The 19,655-nt window shown below is 39.7% G+C and overlaps 1 protein-coding gene across 2 annotated transcripts; it reads left to right on the plus strand.

Moving 5' to 3' along the window:
* The first annotated feature begins 225 nt into the window (after positions 1-225).
* LOC119698529 (elongin-A-like) lies at positions 226-19,239 on the plus strand. Of its 2 annotated transcripts, XM_038130501.1 has the most exons (11): positions 226-347; positions 6,798-6,854; positions 8,529-8,641; positions 9,735-10,437; positions 11,833-11,932; positions 12,730-12,903; positions 13,448-13,545; positions 14,334-14,514; positions 14,822-14,945; positions 16,661-16,755; positions 16,893-19,239. In XM_038130501.1, the coding sequence occupies exons 1-11, from the start codon at positions 234-236 to the stop codon at positions 16,949-16,951; spliced, it is 1,818 nt and encodes a 605-aa protein (XP_037986429.1). In that variant the 5' UTR covers positions 226-233; the 3' UTR covers positions 16,952-19,239. The 2 variants fall into 2 exon arrangements, with proteins under 2 accessions (XP_037986429.1, XP_037986430.1); XM_038130502.1 differs by having other exon boundaries at positions 16,666-17,007.
* The last annotated feature ends 416 nt before the right edge of the window (positions 19,240-19,655 follow it).

Raw genomic sequence — 19,655 nt, forward strand, 5'->3', positions numbered from 1 at the left:
GCAGCGAACAACCAGCCCGGCCGCGATGAACGGCCAATGGCGCAGCGCGGCGCGGCTACAAGAACGCCGGGCGGTCACAGAGGAGGCCCGGCGCCGAGGCCGAGGCCGAGAAGGGGCGGAGCGGCGGCGGTGCCATGGCTGAGAAGGGGCGGAGCGGTGGCGGTGCCATGGCGGAGAAGGGGCGGAGGGGCGGCGGTGCCATGGCGGAGAAGGGGCGGAGCGGCGGCGGTGCCATGGCGGAGAAGGGGCGGAGCGGCGGCGGTGCCATGGCGGAGAAGGGGCGGAGCGCTGCGCGGAGGCTGCTGGGGCTGCAGGAGCGGCTGCGCCGTGCGCGGCAGCCCGCGGAGGTACCCGGTGGCAGCTGCTAGGCTGTCATTTTGTGTTCTTAAGAGCTTTTCTGTGCGAAATAGGTGCTTCCGCTTGGATTTTGCGGCGCACATCAAAGAGGAGCGGGGCCTGTCACCCTTGCCTTGTTGCTCGTCCTGGTCCAAGAAGGACGAAGCTGTTCGTCTGAGACAGCCCCTGTAGGGTGGCTGCTCCGTAGCTGCGAGGGGTAGCTCAGGGACGCCTGAAGCAGGCAGAGATGAGTGCGGAGCGCCATCAGAGCAGATGCTGAGGCTGCCCCGGGCTTTGGAGGTGCAGAGGGGACACCCCCAGGCTGTGGGACAGAGGGGAGCAAGACACGCCCCACTCTCAGAGCAGCCGGCACTCCCAGGGGAAATGGAAGCAGAGTAGCGTGTGCCAGATTGGCCTCAACGTTTTATGAAATAATAAATTATATTTGACTGAAGAAGGTGTATTTGAAACAGTAATGTGGTTTTTCCTTTTTTTTTTTTTTTTTTCTTTTTTACATTTTTTAGAGGGTTACATTCGCTTTGAAAATACAGGATGTTTTTATCTTTATGGGCTTCAAAGACATTAATACTCGATAGAAGTTTGTGGTTGGAGGCAGAGAGCAGCAGTAAAAATGGCATTGTATTTGGTAGTTGATTAGAATCTTAGCTATTAATCATGTCTACAGTGTGCTTTCAAAGTATGTGTGTATGCATATAGAAGAAATCCTGATTTTCATAGCCAATAATGGCTTATCTTCTTGAATGCCTGTGACGTAGACAATATCTGTCTAAAATGCAAATATCTGTGCAGGTGCTTCTTCAGAAGTTTTAATTTGCAGTTCAATGAACCTAAGATCTCTTTCTATGCTACAGAAACGATCAGCTATTACATTGTCTGTATTTGTACTTGGGATTAGTGTTGATACGCCATTTGAACAAGAGGTAGCAAAGGAAGAGAAAATAAACAATTCTAACGCAATAGGTTTTTAAGTGATCCCAAACCAGTAAGTTTCAAAGCATTCAATGTGAAAAATGAGAACGACTCTGGCTAATTTGGATTCATTAAGGGAGGAGATACAATGTTTGTATGTGGCATAGCTGCAAGTAGGTGCTGCATGAAATGGAGCTAATGGTGGTGCTGCAGCACTTCTGTCCCTGGTAAAACTGTCTAGTGAAACAGAAGTATTTATGGGTAACACAGCTCAAGGAGTGGCAGGGAAAGTGAGAAACAGATAGCTGTAAATTGGCAGTCCTGAAAGGTACTCTTAACAGAAGTTGAATCTAATAAGAGAAATTATGTGGTTAGTATCTTTAAAGGCAAAAAGGAGAGTTCTAGGAATTTGTGAAAGGAATTGCAAATCAATATTACAGATGTGTATGTAGGCAAGTGTTGTTGTCAAATACTTCTGTTCCGTATTGAGAATATTTGTCTTTGAACTTTTTAATATTGCTAAGAAGTGTTTGATAACCATGCAGAACATAATTGTCCATTTCAAAAGCTTCTTGATGTGTGAGGTTTTATAGCTACCCACTGAGTTTTCAGAGAATTGACAAAGGAAAGAACAGTTATTGAATGATGCTTATGGTTCTAGGGAAGGTACGGGGAAAAAAGTACTGTGCTAGTGTTAAAGGTCAGTGAAATGGTCTTCATTGGCATTGATCATAAAGGAATGATGTGTGGTGTTAAGATGCAACTGATGTAGAATTGAAGGGTGGTGCCATGATCCATACCACTCAATGAGATGTTACGTAGATATGTTCTGCCAAATCTATCTCAAATGGTATTTGGCTGACACTAATTGTTGTGAATTAGTGTAGGCAAGCTTCAAGGCATTTGACTTGCTTCTGTATGGTGCTGATTAGAGCAGCAGAGGCACATGCCTGATACAATACATGGAACTGATTTCAGTTGCACTCACCAAAAAGAGGTGCCCGACCTCATAAGAAAACAATGTTGGGTTGTGGGTTTGTGGTATTTTTTTTGGGGGTAGGAGAGTGATTATGCATCTCTTTGTGACATGATGCCACTGAAACTTCCTTAATTTAGAAGACAGTAAACATTGTAGGGAAATGCTGCACATACTGAAGTAATTTGTATGAAATGAAGTGAGTACCCTCTAGAAACCAAATTTGATCATGTGGTAGGCTACATTCATTTGAGCAACACATGTTTTACCATGGCTCAGTGGAAAGTCGCAGCTAGGAGCTATGAATATAGGTCATTCAACATAGGAGACTGTATTTTGGAAAGCATTGACTCAGAAAATGATTTGGAGCTCTGATGTATTACCAGTTGAGCATGAAATTGCAGTAGAGTGCAATGGCTTATGGAGTAAATGCTATCTTTGGGTAGCTTAGCAGGGTTATGTTGTTATTGCTGTATAGCATTAGAGGACAATTACAGGAATATTATGTCCTGTTCTGAGGACTGTTTTTAAAAACAACACTGGCCTAGCTAGAAAGATAGCCAGAGAATGGCTGTAGCTCTGGCTAGCATGACTTAATGAAACTAAAGAGCCAAGGTAAAGTGTGTGATTAGTATTTACATTTATTTCTGTGTTTTGTAAGATGATGGGAAGAAAGCTCCTTTAGTGTAATTAACAGATCATTACATTTAGTAGCTGAAAACAAAACTAGGCAATTGTTTCAGGTAAATAGCTGTGCTTAGTTTTTGGGGTTTTTTGGGGGGGCTTTTTTTTTTTTTTTTGTTAGCTGAACGCATAGGGATTATCTGCTTGGGACAGAGTTGGGTTTTTCTAAGATGTTTTCCTCAAAGTCCTGGTGCTCTTTCAAATCAGTTGTCTAGCTCAGCCAGAAGTTATTGACATGATGGAGTTTCACAGGCTTTGTTATAGAAGAGAATAAGCTAAAGAATCGTAGGGATCTCTTTGAAAGGGAAATGCAGCTCTTGAGTGAAGAAAGAGAGAAGATGGAGTTACTGTAGAAAAATGTTGTCAGTCCCCTGAGGACAGACGGTCTGGGAACCTGTTAATGGGGTCCATCCTTCCTGAGGTTCCAGGCTCAGACAGGAAAATAAGAGGAGACTGTACAACACTTTTATGAAGGATGATGGAGGAACACTGGTGTAGTGGAAGTTGACCAAACCCAGTGCACCTGACAGCTGTTGTTACCACTTTGCTTTCAGTTTTGGCTCTGGAAAATTTTGTTTGCTCACACTCTTCTTTCCCATTGCTTATTACCACTGAACCCTGCTTTCCCTTCCTCCCTGCGTCTTTGCTTGCTTTTGTTCCTACCTGTCATCTTTACTTTTGTCTCACACCACCATGTGGGTGCCGGCTCTCAGTTTGTCCATAAGGCTTTGCCTGTTTATATTGCATGAAGACCTAGGTCTTGGTTTTTCTTGGAATGTATTTTATAGGAAAAAAAACCCTGTCCTATAGGGTTTTGGTTTTTCTTTAGAAATCAGTGTTTAGGAATTATATATGAAGACTAGTTTAGGAATTGTATATAAAGATAAATTTTCCTCAAAATTTTTCTATGGGATTTACAGTCTCTTTTAAAGTTGACAGAGTTTTTTCATGAGGATGTAGCTGATAGTGGTATGTGAGGTAAAATAGTCTGGAAACCAGTGGAGGGTTACATATGTATTGTGTGTATATGGAAGGTCTTCCCTGAAAAAATTGCTAGATCCAGTCCAGTGAGATAAGAGCCAGATAGGCCACAAATGCTGTGGTGAAAGAAATAGTTAGAGAAGGATCCCTCAATGGTCAGTCTTTATTTTGTTTTTGAAAGCCTGCTCAGAATAGACTTCATAACTTTGCCTTATTTTATGCAATAATTATAATCATATACTATATATAGGTGTCACGACAACAAAGTTGGTGTTTCTAGCAAGCTCTGGTTTTGGTGACAGACTTTGCTGTGTCTTGTGGCTCACAGTATACCTTTCTCCAAAGCCCAATAGATACAGGATCTTGGCATTTTGCTTTGTCTTTGGTAGAGAAATCAGAGCACTAGCAAATAGGATAAACACAAAGTTTCTCTGCTGCTACAGATGCTTGCCACAAATTATATTGGCTTATTTCCTGATTGTGTCTGTAAGTAAGTTTGGTTCTAAATCCCAAGAACTTGGAGATGTGTGATTCCTACCAGCAGGCTGGATGCAGCCATTTACTTTGTCCACTTACAGAACAGAGTCTTGTACTAGTCCTGTACGTGCAGAGCTGCTGATTGCCCTGCAGCCTGAGCTCTTCCCTGCTTCTAGGTGGTTGGTATCACTTCTAAAAACCTTACCATGTGTCTGATCCATTTCTTCTATTTTTAAAAATGAAACAGTGTTATTTGTCTTAATTTTCCAAATGTGATATACATTTCAAGTAACAAAAACGAGCAGTGTGGTCTGTAGTTTAGAAGACTTTGGTAGTTTTGTTTTTCATTAAAATGTGTTGACTTGCTTTTGAACATGCTTGTCATCTAGGTACTTTTGTAATTTAGCCTGTTGGTTTGAAGTTGTATGAATAGAAATTCCCTGTTTCCTGAATATTTTCTTCTGAAATAAACTTGGCTTTGAGTTAACTTAGTCCAAAATCCATCAAGAGAAACTATTCAAAATCCCTGTTCTCTGTATCTTGATGAAAACATCCCTTAGTATTCTTCCACAAATAGGTTTGTCTCTGGCAAACTAAATGGGATTTCTTCCCAGTAGTTTGCATTGCTTGATTATCTAGACATGTTAAATATCACAATATAACATGTCAGCAGTAGGTTACTTCCTCCTTCATTGCAAAATAAATTAAATCAATGAGGATATATATTCTTCTAATTGAATAAAAGTGAACTAACTTGACACAGATCATCTCAAGCATTCGGAACTGTTAATATGGGCAATGACAACTTTTCTTGGGGATTGCCTAATTTTAAGATAAGCAGAACTTCATATGGCTTTTGTGCTGGTTCTGAAATCTTGGTGAGGAAGCTGTTTTAAAATTAATTAATTAAAATTATTTTAGGTGTTCTGCCATTTTGTGGCTAGCTGAACTTTTTGGGAGAGATTTGATTCGTTACCTCTGGTCCTAGCTGTGTTTTATCTTGTCTCACATTTTCCCAGGCTGCGAAGCATTTCTGCTGTGCTTGTCTAGACTCAGAAGCTCTGTTACTGTTTCAGGGTGGATGATTTACAGAAGAGCTGCATTCCAGCCGTGTAGATGGAGCCCACTGAACACAATGAAGATCAGTGTCAAGTGTGGGATTCCACTACTCTAATGCATTATAGGATCAATGGGACCTAGAGCAACAGTAGAGCAATACATCCCTGGAGTGCGACTTGTACATTGTTTCTTTGAGGTTTCTGCTCATTTTTAGTACCTCTTTTACCACCTGCAATGCCATTTCAGAAACAGTATCTAATATAATAAATGACAGTTCATCAGTTAGTTAAATTAACCTAGTTGCTTTTGTTGTCAGAAGATTTCTGGGTAGTGTTTTGTGTTCCTGCTGTTACACTGAGACGTGTCAATGATCTGGAACGCTTGACTAGTATTTCAGGCTTTGTGAAAGCCCTCTGAAATGCTGCTATTTCAGCTGTACATTAATTCTGTCATCTCTGTAACATAGCTTCATGTGTGTGGTTGGGAGTGTTTTAGGGCAGCACTAAATTGGAGAATGCCATTCTCAAACAATGACAGAAAGATGAGACCAATTTGCTGTGTATGGTTAGCTGCAGGACTCTCGGATGCTATGTGCTACCCATTGCCAAATAAATTGGGTTATACTGCTGAAATTTATACTCTGGGTTATACTGTTGAAATTTATACTCTGTTTACAAATGTGACTTCTTTGTTATGAAATCAGTTTTTGTAGGAAGATGAGTATTTTGTATGTGAAAAAATCTTTCCTGCTTTTATAGAAGTGTTGAGTTTGGTAACAGGTGTAAGCTTTGACAGTGCAAAAGAAAACAGTTGTTCTAGCTTGAGCTTGTTTTGTTAAAATTCAAATTGCAGTTATGTTTTCGAAACCTTATTTTGTGCAGTCTGGGCTTGCACCAGCTCTGTTGTCCTTCTTGGCCTGGATTGATGGAGTAGTGCTGCTGACTGTGAGGCTTGCTGATTTCTGCTGGGTGGCTTTGCTTAATGCAGCTTTTGTACTGGCTCTGTGGCAAATGAGGGCCACTGCTACAGCATGAGTAGGCATATATATGTAGCCTCTACTACTGTGTTAATAATATTTACTGGAATCTCTGCAGCAGTAAATTCAAACTATCTACTGGATTTTCTGTTGTTACTGAGATTGAGGGGTTGGCAGGACTGTACTGGTTCACAGCACTGACTGCAAACACTGCCCTGACGTGCAGTAAAGGAGTGCTTATGTTTTCCAGGAGTTACTGGATGTTCCTTTTTAACACTATTGTGCATTTTTGGATTAAATATGTGAATGAGGATGAGAAGAACAGAATAAGATTTCCAAGTATTTGGTTAAAAAAATAAATCTGATGTTTCCTTCCAGATTATAAAAACACTTGAAGTACTACAAGGTTTGGATTTATCACTGGATATTTTAGTGGTAAGTGATCAATAATAATAAATTAAACTCTTCTGTAGTGAATTACTATGTAAATGTCAAGAGTGTGCATTTGTAGAAGTGGTGAACATCTTGCATTTTATAATTTTAAATTTATATCCTATTTGGTTAGATTATTTTCCCAAAAGCTGGTCATCCACCTTGATGACTGCAGTATTATGTCAACAGTGATAGAATTGAGCATATAGAGGATGCTTTGCTAATCAGGTTGGCTTCTTTTCAGTGTAAAACTGCCTTCAATCAATGCTTAAAGTAAATATGGGTGAATCATTCTTTAAGTCAATTGTCTAACTCCCATCTTTCATTAGCAGCTCAAAGTCAGTTTCTTGCATTTAAAGAGGAGGAATCCCCAGTAATGATTCCTGTGACTTTTATCGTCATCCAATCTGCATCCTGTCAAGTTCTGTATTAGATATTCTCACATTGGTCTGTGAAGTTTCTAGCTATTATAAACAATGAGACTGTTTTGAAAAGAAGAAAAATGTGGGTTTTGTGAGAGAATTCTTTGAAGATTTAGAGGAAAAATATAGTTACCAAGATATTTGAATGGACTATTTAGGTAAAGGCATTTGTCTTGCTAGACACCAGCAGACTTCTACTAAAATGAAGCAATATTTATTTTGTTTTCCAATAAAAAATACATAATCTCATATTGCAATTAGTTGTTTAAAATTACAAATGGTTTCTGCAGATGACTCATGTTCCCAGAAATTTTGCATGCTTTATAAAGGGACAGGCTTTGATGGAAGCCTTCAAGTCAAATAGAGGAAAGTGATGTCTTACAGGGGAGGGCTCCACATATTTTTAATGCATTTGAAGAACATAAATAGCTTTATGAAGTAGTCCCACCAGATTTCTTCCATCTGTTTGCAATAACTGACTTACCAAATCAGGTTGCTCAAATTATATACAAGCTAAATATACTTGAAGTGAATTTAAGGAAGCCCTTTCTGGAGGCTGAGCTGTTTATGTGGGAGTAATGTGTGTAGCTCAGACTTCACAGGAGTGTAATTGTTAGCAAGAGCATTCACAGGTTGCAGTGAACCTACTGAACTCCATATTTTGTGTGCATCTTAAAAGTGAGGGTTTATGAATCAGAGATGCTTACTGATAATACATTATTAAAATCATCTGTGATTCTACAAACACTCAAAGTCTGCAAGATATTTTTGCTTAAACAAAACACCCTAGAATGAGACTTGAAGACTTAATGATACTGTGAAAATAACTCTGCTGCTCTGACCCTTTAACCCTGTACTACTGGTTGAGATGTATTTTGTTACACGATGCCCAACATATATGCTCTCTAATAGGCTCAAATGTACTTCATAAACCTAAAGGAAATTTGTATTGATGCATTTTGTGGGCTTCAGCATTTGAGAGAAGTGAAATTCCTGAAATATGTACATTTAATAGAGGAAAATTACTTATCTTAGTTTTATGAATTAAGCCTGCATTTTGTTCCCCATATTTGGTTATAAATAACTACTTCCTTCAATTCTGTTTGCAGTATAAAGAGGGCATTTATTCTTTGGCTGCCATAGGACTGCTCTGAATATGAGGCCAATACTGTTTGTAGCAGCTTTAGAGGAGCTTTTATTTGGGATGGAGTTGTGATTTATTCTGCCCATCTTTCTTGCACTATATCTTTAACAGGAAACTGGCATAGACAAAACAGTTAAAAGTTTTAGGGAACATGCCTCTGCTGGGAATGTAGCTAAAAGTCTGTTAAAACAGTGGAAAAAGCTTATTTCTCCAGAAAGTAAAAGGTAAGTGTGAACTTTTTTCCTTAAATTTGGAATGCTGTAGTGTAATTTTAAAGTCACTATGCTGTAGTATAATTTTAAAATACAGATTGGAAACTTAGGAAGGTGTTTGGAATGACACATGTGCATTGAATTGGAACGTGAGTTGAATGCAAGAAATGAGAATGCAGTTGTAAAATGTGAGGAAAACAATTAAACCATTATGGGTCAACTAGCCAGTTGACACTCTGACTTCAGCTGCTTTTTGTGACTGGCACGAGTTCTTAGGTCCCAGCTGGTGCAAACAGGACTAAACCATTATGGGCACTGCTCTGCACTTGAGGAAATTGGGAAACTTGCTCTTTCTTCGCAGAGGTGGTGGTTAAATGAGGCAGCTCTCCAGTGATGTGGTTGTATAGAGGTTTTTCTTGTAATGTTCTTGTGGACTGAGAGGGCCTTCCAGCACTGGAAGAGGCACAGTGAAGAGATGCAGTTTCCTCTGAGACTGAAGCAGCCACCACTGCCATGGCCAGGCCCTCTCTGCTTTAGATGTTTCATGGAGTTCCAACAGTTCCAAACAGTTGAGCTGAAAAAGCCAAGGGAATAGGTTGACTAAATAGTGCATTTTAAATCTGAAGTTGTTCAAACAACAGGAAAGTAAAACACCAGAACCTGTGATAAGCAAATCATAAAGGCTGACCTGTAAATCTGTATCACCTACAGAGCATGTTGTGCGTTTTCCTGACTCCTAGTTATTTCAAGCACTATGTCTTTGTTATAAAGCATGCAGGGAACCTTTGTGAAAAGTGGTATCCAGCATGTTACAAGCAGATAGCACTGCCAGGTTTGTTTTCCTGCTCAGGGTTATGTCCCTACTCTCCACTTATTTTGCTATCAATTCTTGTTTCAATATTTAGCAGTGCTGGACCCAAAAGCTCTGTGATTCTGCACTGATAATGGAAGAGTAAGAACACAGTAGAACTAAGTTCTGGGTTTTGTGAAACTATGACATATGGTGTGATATTATGCTTTTAGTTTTACTAATATCAGAAAACCAGATTGTTTGAGAATTTACCATCAGCTACAGAATGTGATGTAATTTTTTTTGTTGTTGCAGTGATCACAGGGGAAGAAAAAATAATGAAAAAGAAAAATGTGAGATGAAATCTTCTGTTTCCAAGGAGATTAAGCCTTCAGAGAAGCCTGAAACATCTGTACCAGCCCTTAGAAGTTCCAGCAGTGCTCCCATTTCTACAAAGCTGAATAAGGAGCATATTTGTAGTGAAAAGACCCATCAAAGTACGAATTCTGAGTCTCCAAAAGAATGTGATAATAAAGTATGTAGCAGCAGTGGTTCTAAGCATGATTCCCAGGGTACCAATTTTCAGGCTAAAGAAAGTGAGTTCAAAGAGAGCACCTCCACAAAGAGCACGAAAATTTCAAAAAAGCAGCATTCCTCTGCAGTCAATGGAGGCTTATTGTCCCTGAAAGAAAAGCCTAGTAAGGATGCTTCCAAACAGAGAAATCCTAAACATGTGAAGAAACCAAAACAAAATCTTGTTATGAAAGACCAAGCCAAATCATCTAGTGATGAGGAATTTGAACCCCCTACTATGTCTTTTGAATCTTATCTTACTTATGATGAGGTTACCAACAAAAGAAAGAGAAAAGCTTGTTCTACAGGTGCACGGCCAAAAAAGTGCAGTAAAGAGAAGAACAGCTCATTACTACAAGAGACTTCAAAACTTTCTCAGGCACAAGAGGGAGTTGAAGATGTAAAAAAATGTGAGAGTGATCAATCAGAAACTCCTAATAAAAAGGTAAACCACTACAGGGCGGAGATAACAGCAGATAAACAGCAAACAAACAAGTGTTTTGGGCTTTTAATTTCACTGAAATTTATCTGTATTTATTTTAAGGAACAGATTGCGTGACTCTGATCTATCAGCTGCATTGCAATTGCCAATAATTACAATGGGGGGGGGGGGAAGAGATAAAGTTTTTATACTTGCATTTTTAGCATTGTTTCCAATATTACTGTAGTGTTTGATCCTTACCAACTAATCTGCATTTAACTTGCAAAATGCAAAGGCAGTTACCTTTGGGAAGACGTCCACCTTTTTTCTTTCTTGACCATCCTGGTTTGTGGCTGCTGCAGCTCTTTGTGTATAGAACAGTCCTTTTGTCAGATGCTGTGGTTCTTTAATACCGAATGTTAATGTTTGCAGTGGAACTGAACATTCTTTAGATGCTTTATTGCATATAAAACTAGATTATACATATAATAATCTGAGCTGCCCTAGTCTCTTGAAATGCAAAAAGCTTAAGTAGCTCCTCTGAGAAAATGTGTATTCAAAACTATGTATTAATTTGACCTTTTAAATGAAGACCTTTTGTGCTCTGAAAATTAGTTATCTTCAGATATCTTCACTGTGATGTGAAGGCTTTAGGCTTTTTTATTATGGAAGATCTGCAATCTGAATGTGGTATCTTCTGTCCCAGATGGGGAAATATTATTGTAGAGGCTTATGTATGATAGTCTAACATAAACTGTTTGAGGAAAATCCTCAGATATTCAATCAGTTGTGAAAAGTTACTATAGATACTTAAATGAAGTGCAGGGAATGCAAGTTTTGGCCTGTAAGTGCCTGACTTACAATTGGAGGCCACCTGAGACCCAAATTAGATGTTGCACCTGATCCATTTATAGGGACCCATGCTTAACAGGCTGCTGCATCTTTAAATCCCTTTTTAGGGAATTAGCTGTGAATGTTTTAGGCTGAATGGCTTACTGAGTGTGATCTAGGAGACTTGACAGGACTAGGTATAAAGCTGTTACTTGTCTTTTAGAATTACGCTTTTGTCATCTTGCAATTTTGCCTCATTCACTCCATGCCTCAATAGTGATTTATCTGAAAGCCCGTTAGCTCTACTACATGTAATACATATCTACTCTGTTCTTTAATCTTCCTGTGTGCTAATTGCAGATGTCTCAATAAGTTCCTTTTGTGGTATAGTCTTGGTAAGTGGAGTACGAAAGGATATACTGCAAAGTAATCCTGTGAGTAAATGTTAGTGTAGAAAAGCAAGAATTCTAGGTACCCTAGTTAATTTTGGGATTTGCATAAATGTTTGGGGGTTTATTGTAGCTTGTTTTAACCCTGGTTAACCCCAAATTTATAATGTTGAAGCAATCTTTCCTTAACTGTGCACAGGCCAAAGTGGCATCCCTCCAAGAGCTTCTTAATACTCCACTACCTAAAACTCTGCCAGGCATCTCAGCATCATCTCCCCCATATGCTGCAGACTTTACAGGTAAGTAATATACAAAGCTGATAAATGTGAAATAGTGCAGGTGTTTATAGCTCTACATAGAAATGTTTTATCCCCTTTTCCAGTAAGCTGTATTAGCTCATCAGTCCATGGCAAAGAAGGGCCTGACTTCCTCATCTGTAGAAATCATGTTGAAGATAAGGGCGTTATAAGGCCTTCCTTCTTATGGCTTGCTGAGGAAGGTTACCACAGACTTAGAGAAAGTGTAAACCCAGTGGCTGTTTCATAGGCTCCATTTATCTTTACTCATGTCTATGCCTTAGGGCAGGCAAAACCTTAGCAGAAATTATCGTAGGTAAAACAAATATGTAAGGCACTAGGCCTAGCTTTGGCATAGGAACCACTAGTATCATTATAGGTAGGTGACATAAAGTACCAGTGGTTCCCTAGCAGCTCTTCTCATGTGGTTTCCTACCACTGGGATCTTGAGACATCGCTGCTATTGCAGCTTCTGGCTTCTCTAAGCTAACTCAGGAGGATTAGTAAAGTTCTGTGGATGGGTAACAGAGCAATCGAGATGTGAATACAGCTGATGTAGACTGGAGATAAATAATGCAGGACTGGTTTCAGTTGGTGCAGCTCACTTGCAGTGTACATCTTGGAGTTAGATGATGGTGAATGAACTTCTGTAATTTTTAATACATGCAAGGGTCCCATGCTGTAATGCAGTAATTTTGTATTAAGAAAATACTTTGAGTATGTAAGTAAAAGTAATTTATGTTTATCTCAGAGCTGAATGTTTAAAGCCTTGTGAAACCTGCCTGATGTTTCACTTGCAGTGTCCACAGTACCTGTTGTAGAAGCACCCCAGCAAGTCAATGAGGTAGTTCAATTCACAGGACAGAGACTGAACTCCAAAATGCAGGTTTACTCTGGCTCCAAGGCAGTCTGCCTTTCAAAGATGCTTACACTGTATGAGCAGTGTGTCCGCATGCTTCACAACAATATTGAGTGTGAGTACTTCAGGGGATTTGTAGCACTTGTGACTATAGGGGTATGAGATTTTTTTCTCTATGCCAGCCACTGGCCTACTAAAATATATTGTCCCTCCCTACAAATGGTGATTTGGAGCAGGGTGAAAAGCATTTGCAGAAATGGATTGATGACTGTGCTAAAATGTAGCTTTGTTTTGAAAGCTTACAATTTTTAAAGGTCCAAGTTTACTTAAAATAATGTCCTATAAATGATAAACTAAAAATTTTGCCCCTCCACACCCATGTTTGTTGTGATCAAGACATTCTTCATTGCATAGGCAGAGGAGGAAATTATGCATATCAGTAAAGATGGGGCAATGACTATTCAAAGATGCTTTATCCATCCTTAAGTATAACTGCTAGTCAGTATGGAACTGTTGATTTATAAATATTTTCATAGCCTGGCATAGGATGTTGTGTTAGTGCTTGCTAAAATTAACTTGTGTTTTTTATTTTTAAACTGAGTGGTGTTACCCATTGAGTAAAATAAGTGAGATACTGAAAGTGCTGTCCTCTTTTGTAGTGTTACAAGAAGCAGGAGGTGTGCCCTTTGAAATTCTTGAGCCTGTGCTAACGCGTTGCACACCAGAGCAATTGTTTCGAGTAGAGAAATGTAATCTGGTAAATTCTGCCTTGTTAAATATGGGAAACCACAGATTTCCATAACTCCATGGGTTGCACTGGTTTTCTGTCTTGCATACTAATTTCTTTGAATTTGGCTGTTGTTATTAAGTCTCCCTTTCTCAAGTTTAAAACATTCAGGAGAATTACTACTGATGACTAAGAGGAAGACAATGTGTATACAAGAGTATTTCTGTTTCTAAAAATGAGAAAGAAAAAGTGACCATAGTATTTACCTCTGAAATAGCTGGGAAGGTCAGAACCAACTGTTTTCGAGTTACAAACTATTAAGCCTGCAAAGCGTATCAGTCAGGAAGTTGCTGGGGTGAGATTTCCTGTTATGTGGTAGATTTATCTGCACTGTCAGGACTTGAGCTCCATGATGCACTTGGACATTGATGTTCTGAGTGTGCAGTCCTTTGTAGGCAAATTAGCCTTTCCTCTGTGTGCTTCAAGTGGAGAGCTAGAGTGGCTCTCCACTTGAAGCACACAGGCTAGACTTGTGTCTGCAGCACAGGCTCACTTGAAGTGAGGCACAAGTCTAGCCTGTAAACGTGACTCACTGACTCCAGCTCTGCTGCTTGAAGCTGTGTGGTTTCCAGGCTGTGGTCAATGTCCCTGCATGGTATTGCTATGGTGTGGATACCTGTATCAGCACGTGTGGTGGGATTTGTTCTGCACCTTCTTCCACCAAAGGTTTGGCTTGTGTTTTTGGGCTCAGAAAATAGGTACTCTTGAAAATGTTCTTTTTAAAATCTCTGATTTAAGATGTCTGTGTTTTAAATTAGATGTTTATAAAAGAGACTGACCACTTGTGGAAGAAACACTGCCAAAGAGACTTTAAAAATGAGAGCCTTCTGGAATATGAGTCTTGGCGTGAAATGTACTGGAGACTGTTTAATCAGAGAGAAGAAAAACTGAAGATCCTTACAAAAAATATTCTTTCAGCTCAGTCTGAGAAACCAAAAGGTAAAATCTCTGGTTAGCTCTTCCACTTACAAAACCCAATCTCTTCTGCTGTTCTTGACAATATGTTTGGTTTAGTGATTTCTTTGCAGTGAGTACTAATGCTGTACTTCCAGGAGAAATCATAAAGAACAAGCACTGTTACTCTTAAATTAAAATTTGCTTAAAAATAAACACATGCATTAATACAATACGTTGGTGTATCCTGACCTTACTGGTTGGACTAAAGATTCTAAGCAGTAATGCAAAGACTTTTGGACATAAAGGACATGAAAAGTCATTTATCCTCTGCTCCTTGCTTCTATATTAGGCAGGCAAGTAAAAATGGCTTATGTGACTGGGGCGGCAAAACCACCCAGGAACATTTGCCGACAGCAAGGAATCCATGGGGCAGCAGGACCTGTCATCCAGCTTCATCCCACAGCAAAGTGCAAGTAAGTGCTGTGTACTACGCTTTTGAGTTTGTGTCTTTCAGTTCAAAATCATGCTTGTAAAATAATTTTAAAGTTCTGAATAACTCTATTTGCTTTCCTTGTTTTAAGTGGCTAGTAGCTAGAAACAAACTTGCCTTTTAAGTCTTGTGTACTCCTCTGCCATGTGTGTATTGTCATTGCACATTTCTCACAAGTGCCAGTGAATTCACTCTCCCAGCTGGACTGTAAGTGGACGCTGTTTCTTTTCTCCAGATTGCACTAAAGCTGCTTGGCATCCTAGGGCGATTCCATTGTTGATGTTTTGGGTCTATTAACCTGCCTAGTAGCCTCATATGTTCTCCTGCTTTGATGAAATCCCAGTAAGCTGCCTGGTGTGATACAGCTGACCAGAATGAACCTCAGGAACTTTTAATACTTTTTTTTTCCCCTGTGAATTTCAGAAGCTGAGTCAAACATACTTGCTGCTCAAGGTGGTTATAAGTATGGGTTAGGAAGGGCAGCCTGGATGTAAGAATTTTCTTAAACTCAGCTTTTATACCAAATGAATTTTCATAACTGTGCCTTCAGCTGGTGACATTTGGAAGGTTCTTTCCATACAGTTGCTATTTCCATTGAAAAGATACTCCTTCACCAAGGCAATAAGCTTAAGGCACTTTGAGTTGCCCTTTTGCTTTCAGCTGCTCTGTGGGAGGTTGATTCTGTATCTTATCTGTATTATTCTTGTGACAGACCTGCCTTTCCAGTTTTGGTGCTTCAAGTACAGTAGCATACAGATACATATGTCCTTTGTGCTCCAATAGTCTCTGGACCAGTAGCTGAATGATGTAGACCAAGCCTTGCATGATTTTTTTTCTCAGACATGAAAGAAGCTGTATGAGAGTCATTGGTTTGCCTTCTGGAGAACCAGAGGGTTTGTTTAGGCACAATGAGTTAAACTTCACTGCTTTGACCTATTGGTTTTTTAAGCTGCAGAATTTGCATGGCTGAAATTCTCACTCGAGAAGCTGGTCTTGCAGGAGCTAAAAAATCCTTCTAAGGATTTGTGTGCAGACATGCAGATTCTTAGCAGGCTGCTATTCTCACTCAGTGTGCAGTGGTACTGAGTGCTGGCAGAATCCTCAGTGACTGGCTCTGAGGAGTACAGGGCTGGTCACGCTTGGTGACATTGAGCTGACACTTCAATGCTATGTTGGGTTAACGGTCCTCAGCAGGAGGCACCAGCTCTGTATATGTATCTGCCTCAGTCCTTGTCTTGCTGATTGCAACATGATGTTTAGTTATTGTGCCTTTTGCTAGTGTCAGAGGTTTTGTTTTTAAACATTTGCCCTCATTTTCTGTCAATGAGTTAGTTAACAGTTCAGCTGTGTTCAAAGAGGAAAATAAACACAAGGTGCAAACTAGAGCACAGGGCATTATGAATCACAGTGGTATTGCTGGCTATTCTGATTTGTCACAAACTCTGATTATTTGATTTTAAAGACTAATAAGAGACATGAAATCTTACAAATGTAATATTTGTTCAACAAATAAAATGGAAAAGACGGTCATCTGCAATCCCTTCTAACCTGAATTATCCTATGACTTTGAAATGTATAAAGTCTCTTAAATGTATCCAATCAGGCTGTTGGTTTTGATTTTTTTTTTCAAAATGAGCCAGAGCAAATAGTAGCTTGATATTAAATGCTAACTTTTTTCTTAATTGCATGTTTTAAAAGAACAGGGACTCCAGAAATGAGAGACACACGTGCTGGCAACAGTAGAAGTTTTAGCTCAGGTGCCATAATTCAAGATGGAAAGAAGCCTACCAAAAGTAAGTGGCATTTCCTAAGATGATCAATTTAATTGTTTTAACTTTCTGCCTAAATATGCCTAATATTATACTAATACCATTTTAAGTTGCTCATAGCTGTAATCCTAACTGGTCTCTTTGTTTTGTTGTTATTGAAGAAATAGCACCAATCATGAAGAAAACATTGAAAGCACTCAGGAGTAGAGTTGGACAATGATAAAATGAGGTTGTGTATTTGAAGCTTATTTGATGTGACTGTATGTATATTATACTACAGTGAATGAAAGTAATGTTCATGTAAGCACTGTTTAATTTGCTTTAGTTAAAATAGTTCTGAAAAATTGCATGGGTGAATAATTAGCAATAAATACTGAAACCTCCGAGTCCTTTCATACTGCTCCTTTCTGACTTGAACTGAAATAAGGTCAGTACACACTAATGACAAATCAGTTTATATGAACCTTTATAGGTGATGTATTTATTAGTTTAAGCTGGTGAAGGGTCTGGGGCACAAGTTTTTGTAAGAATGGCTGAGGGAATGGGGGTGGTTTAGCGTGGAGAAAAGGAGGCTGAGGGGAAGACCTTGTTGTTCTCTACCTGTACCTGAAAAGAGGTTGTACACGGGTGGGGGTTGATCTCTCCTTCCAAGTTACAGGACAAGATAAAATGGTCTCAAGTTGCACCAGTGAAGGTTTAGATTGGATATTAGGAAATATTTCACTGAACGGGTTGTCATCATTGGAACAGACTGCCCAGGGAAGTAGCTGTGTTGTCATTCCTAGAGATATTTAAAAGATGTGTAGATGTGGCATTTGAGGATCAGAGTGCTGGATTAACAGTTGGACATTGATGATCTTTAAGGTCTTTTCCAACCCAAACAATTCTGTGATTCTCTGATTGTATGTAAGTGTGGAGATGAAAGAAAATATGGACTATACTCTGATATGTGACTCTGTCATGAAGAGGCCTAGCTCACAACCTCGCAGCCAGTTGTCTTAGAGTGAAGAAGCTATTTGGTCTTGGATAGCTGTCCTTTGAAGAGTTAGGGACTGCTGCAATTGGGGGTTGGTCTATGAATGGGTTTAGTTTTAGAATGAGATATGTCTTTGTAGTTTCTTTTTCTAAACTGGTTCATTTGCCTGAATTGTAAGCCTGACTTTGCCTTGAAGGCATGCCTTGGAAATGGAGGAGCTCTATCAATTGCACTCAGTAGTTGCAAGTAGGTCTTATTTCTTCCTTTGTACTTCCATAGGATTTGGCATTTTAGAGCTCCTCACGAAGAACAGGGTGAGGCTGTCATGAAACCTTTGAGATGATGTCTCTTACTCAAAACACCTTATGTGTGAATTTCCTCATCCTATATGTTAGGTACTACAGGTAGATTACAAAAATACTGTTACTAAAAATGGCTTTTACAGTCATTAACTTAGTCACCCATACATAACAGCTTGTGCAAATGCCCTGTTTATACAAGGGTTTGAAGTCAGGAGGTGTGCTGTTGTGTTGTGTTTTTTCTCCATGCATTACAGTTGCACTAAAAAGAATGGAAGTTGAAAACATGCATGTTGAACTGGAAATGCTGAGGGAAGCTTTTGCTGTTTCTGGAATCAAAACAAGCATTAACTAGTAGGAGAGGTAATGCAGCATCTATCATACTTACCTGAACAGTTCATCCCAGAAGCATTATTTACAAGACTTAAATCTGGTTGAATGACCTATGTACCACTCTTTGTTGCTAATCAGTTGGTGGCTGAAGCTAAACTCAGCTGAAGGTTTCTATCAAGTGTGGTATCCTTTAGTGTAAGAAAAGACAAAGTCATTGGTTTGGCTCTGGCATTACAGAACACAGCTGTAGCCATCCAGAACAGATATAGATGATGGGAATATCCACTTTGGAGTCTGAAGGATAAAGAGTTGTTTTAACTAATAGACTTAGATTGTTGATTGGCAGTAACTTTTCTTGTCCTTGACAATGGTAGCAGAGTTAATGTGGAGGGCAAATTTTACTTCAAGATTAAGTGACCTTAATTTTCTCTTCTCACTTTCTTGCACTTCAAAGGCTCTAGATACAGTTCTGGTAAGAGATGTGCAGAAGATGCACATGGGATCAGATTGTCATCCTGACAATTTCTAATTTAGAAAATACAGTAGACAAGCAAATCTCTTTACTGTAAATTAGTTGGTGCTACACGCACTTTCAGGTAGGGTTTTTCTTTTGTGTGTGCTGTAGTCTGTTCCTTTGGACTAATGCCTATCTGAGGCTGCAGTGTGCTGGGGTGCTCAGGGAATGCATCTTTGTGAGGAATATTGTTTTTGTGGTTTGACACTTCTTGATTATACAATACAAATCAATCATGAAGGCAAATTCAAAGCCAACTTCAAAAGTATACCCTTTTTATCTGAACCAGTGTAGCAGGCGCAGGCCCTGCAAACCTGCCTTGGCGTTCGGCAGCCTAAGGTAGGCAAAATGCTGAGTCATGATGACTGAACCTTAGGAGCCCCTCTCTCCCACTCTTAGACCCTTGCTTATCTCTCTGTAAGGCTATAGGTCACTTTCCTTTAACCCTTACCATTGGACAATTCTCGATCCTCCTTTGCCCTATATAAACCCCTGTTTCTGCCCGGCTCATCAGAGAAGAGCTGTCACTGAACCCCCTTCGCGGAAAAGAAGATAATAAAAGCCATCGCTGCGGAATATTTCACTCAGCCTCTCCCCTCTCTTCTTCCCCCGTGCTAGCCGAATGCCTGCTGCATGCCCCAGCCGAGCCTAGCAAGCTAAGAGCTGAAATCACTCATGAGCTGAAAATCACAAAGCTGAATATCACTAAAGGCTTGCTAAGGCGCAGGCTGGAGGCGCTGCTTGAAGCGTGGATGGGCAGCTCTTATCAGGGCTGAGCTATCGGGCTTTTAATGCAGCCATC

This window comes from Motacilla alba, chromosome 3 (assembly GCF_015832195.1).
Source record: "Motacilla alba alba isolate MOTALB_02 chromosome 3, Motacilla_alba_V1.0_pri, whole genome shotgun sequence".
NCBI classification, from domain to species: Eukaryota; Metazoa; Chordata; class Aves; order Passeriformes; family Motacillidae; genus Motacilla; species Motacilla alba.

Bases quoted from the DNA above. Each gene is read 5' to 3' on its own strand.
- LOC119698529 (XM_038130501.1), top strand. From the start codon at position 234: ATGGCGGAGAAGGGGCGGAGCGGCGGCGGTGCCATGGCGGAGAAGGGG. The intron at 6,855-8,528 runs GTAAGTGATCAA...TATCTTTAACAG, and splicing joins TATCACTGGATATTTTAGTG to GAAACTGGCATAGACAAAAC. The intron at 10,438-11,832 runs GTAAACCACTAC...AACTGTGCACAG, and splicing joins CAGAAACTCCTAATAAAAAG to GCCAAAGTGGCATCCCTCCA.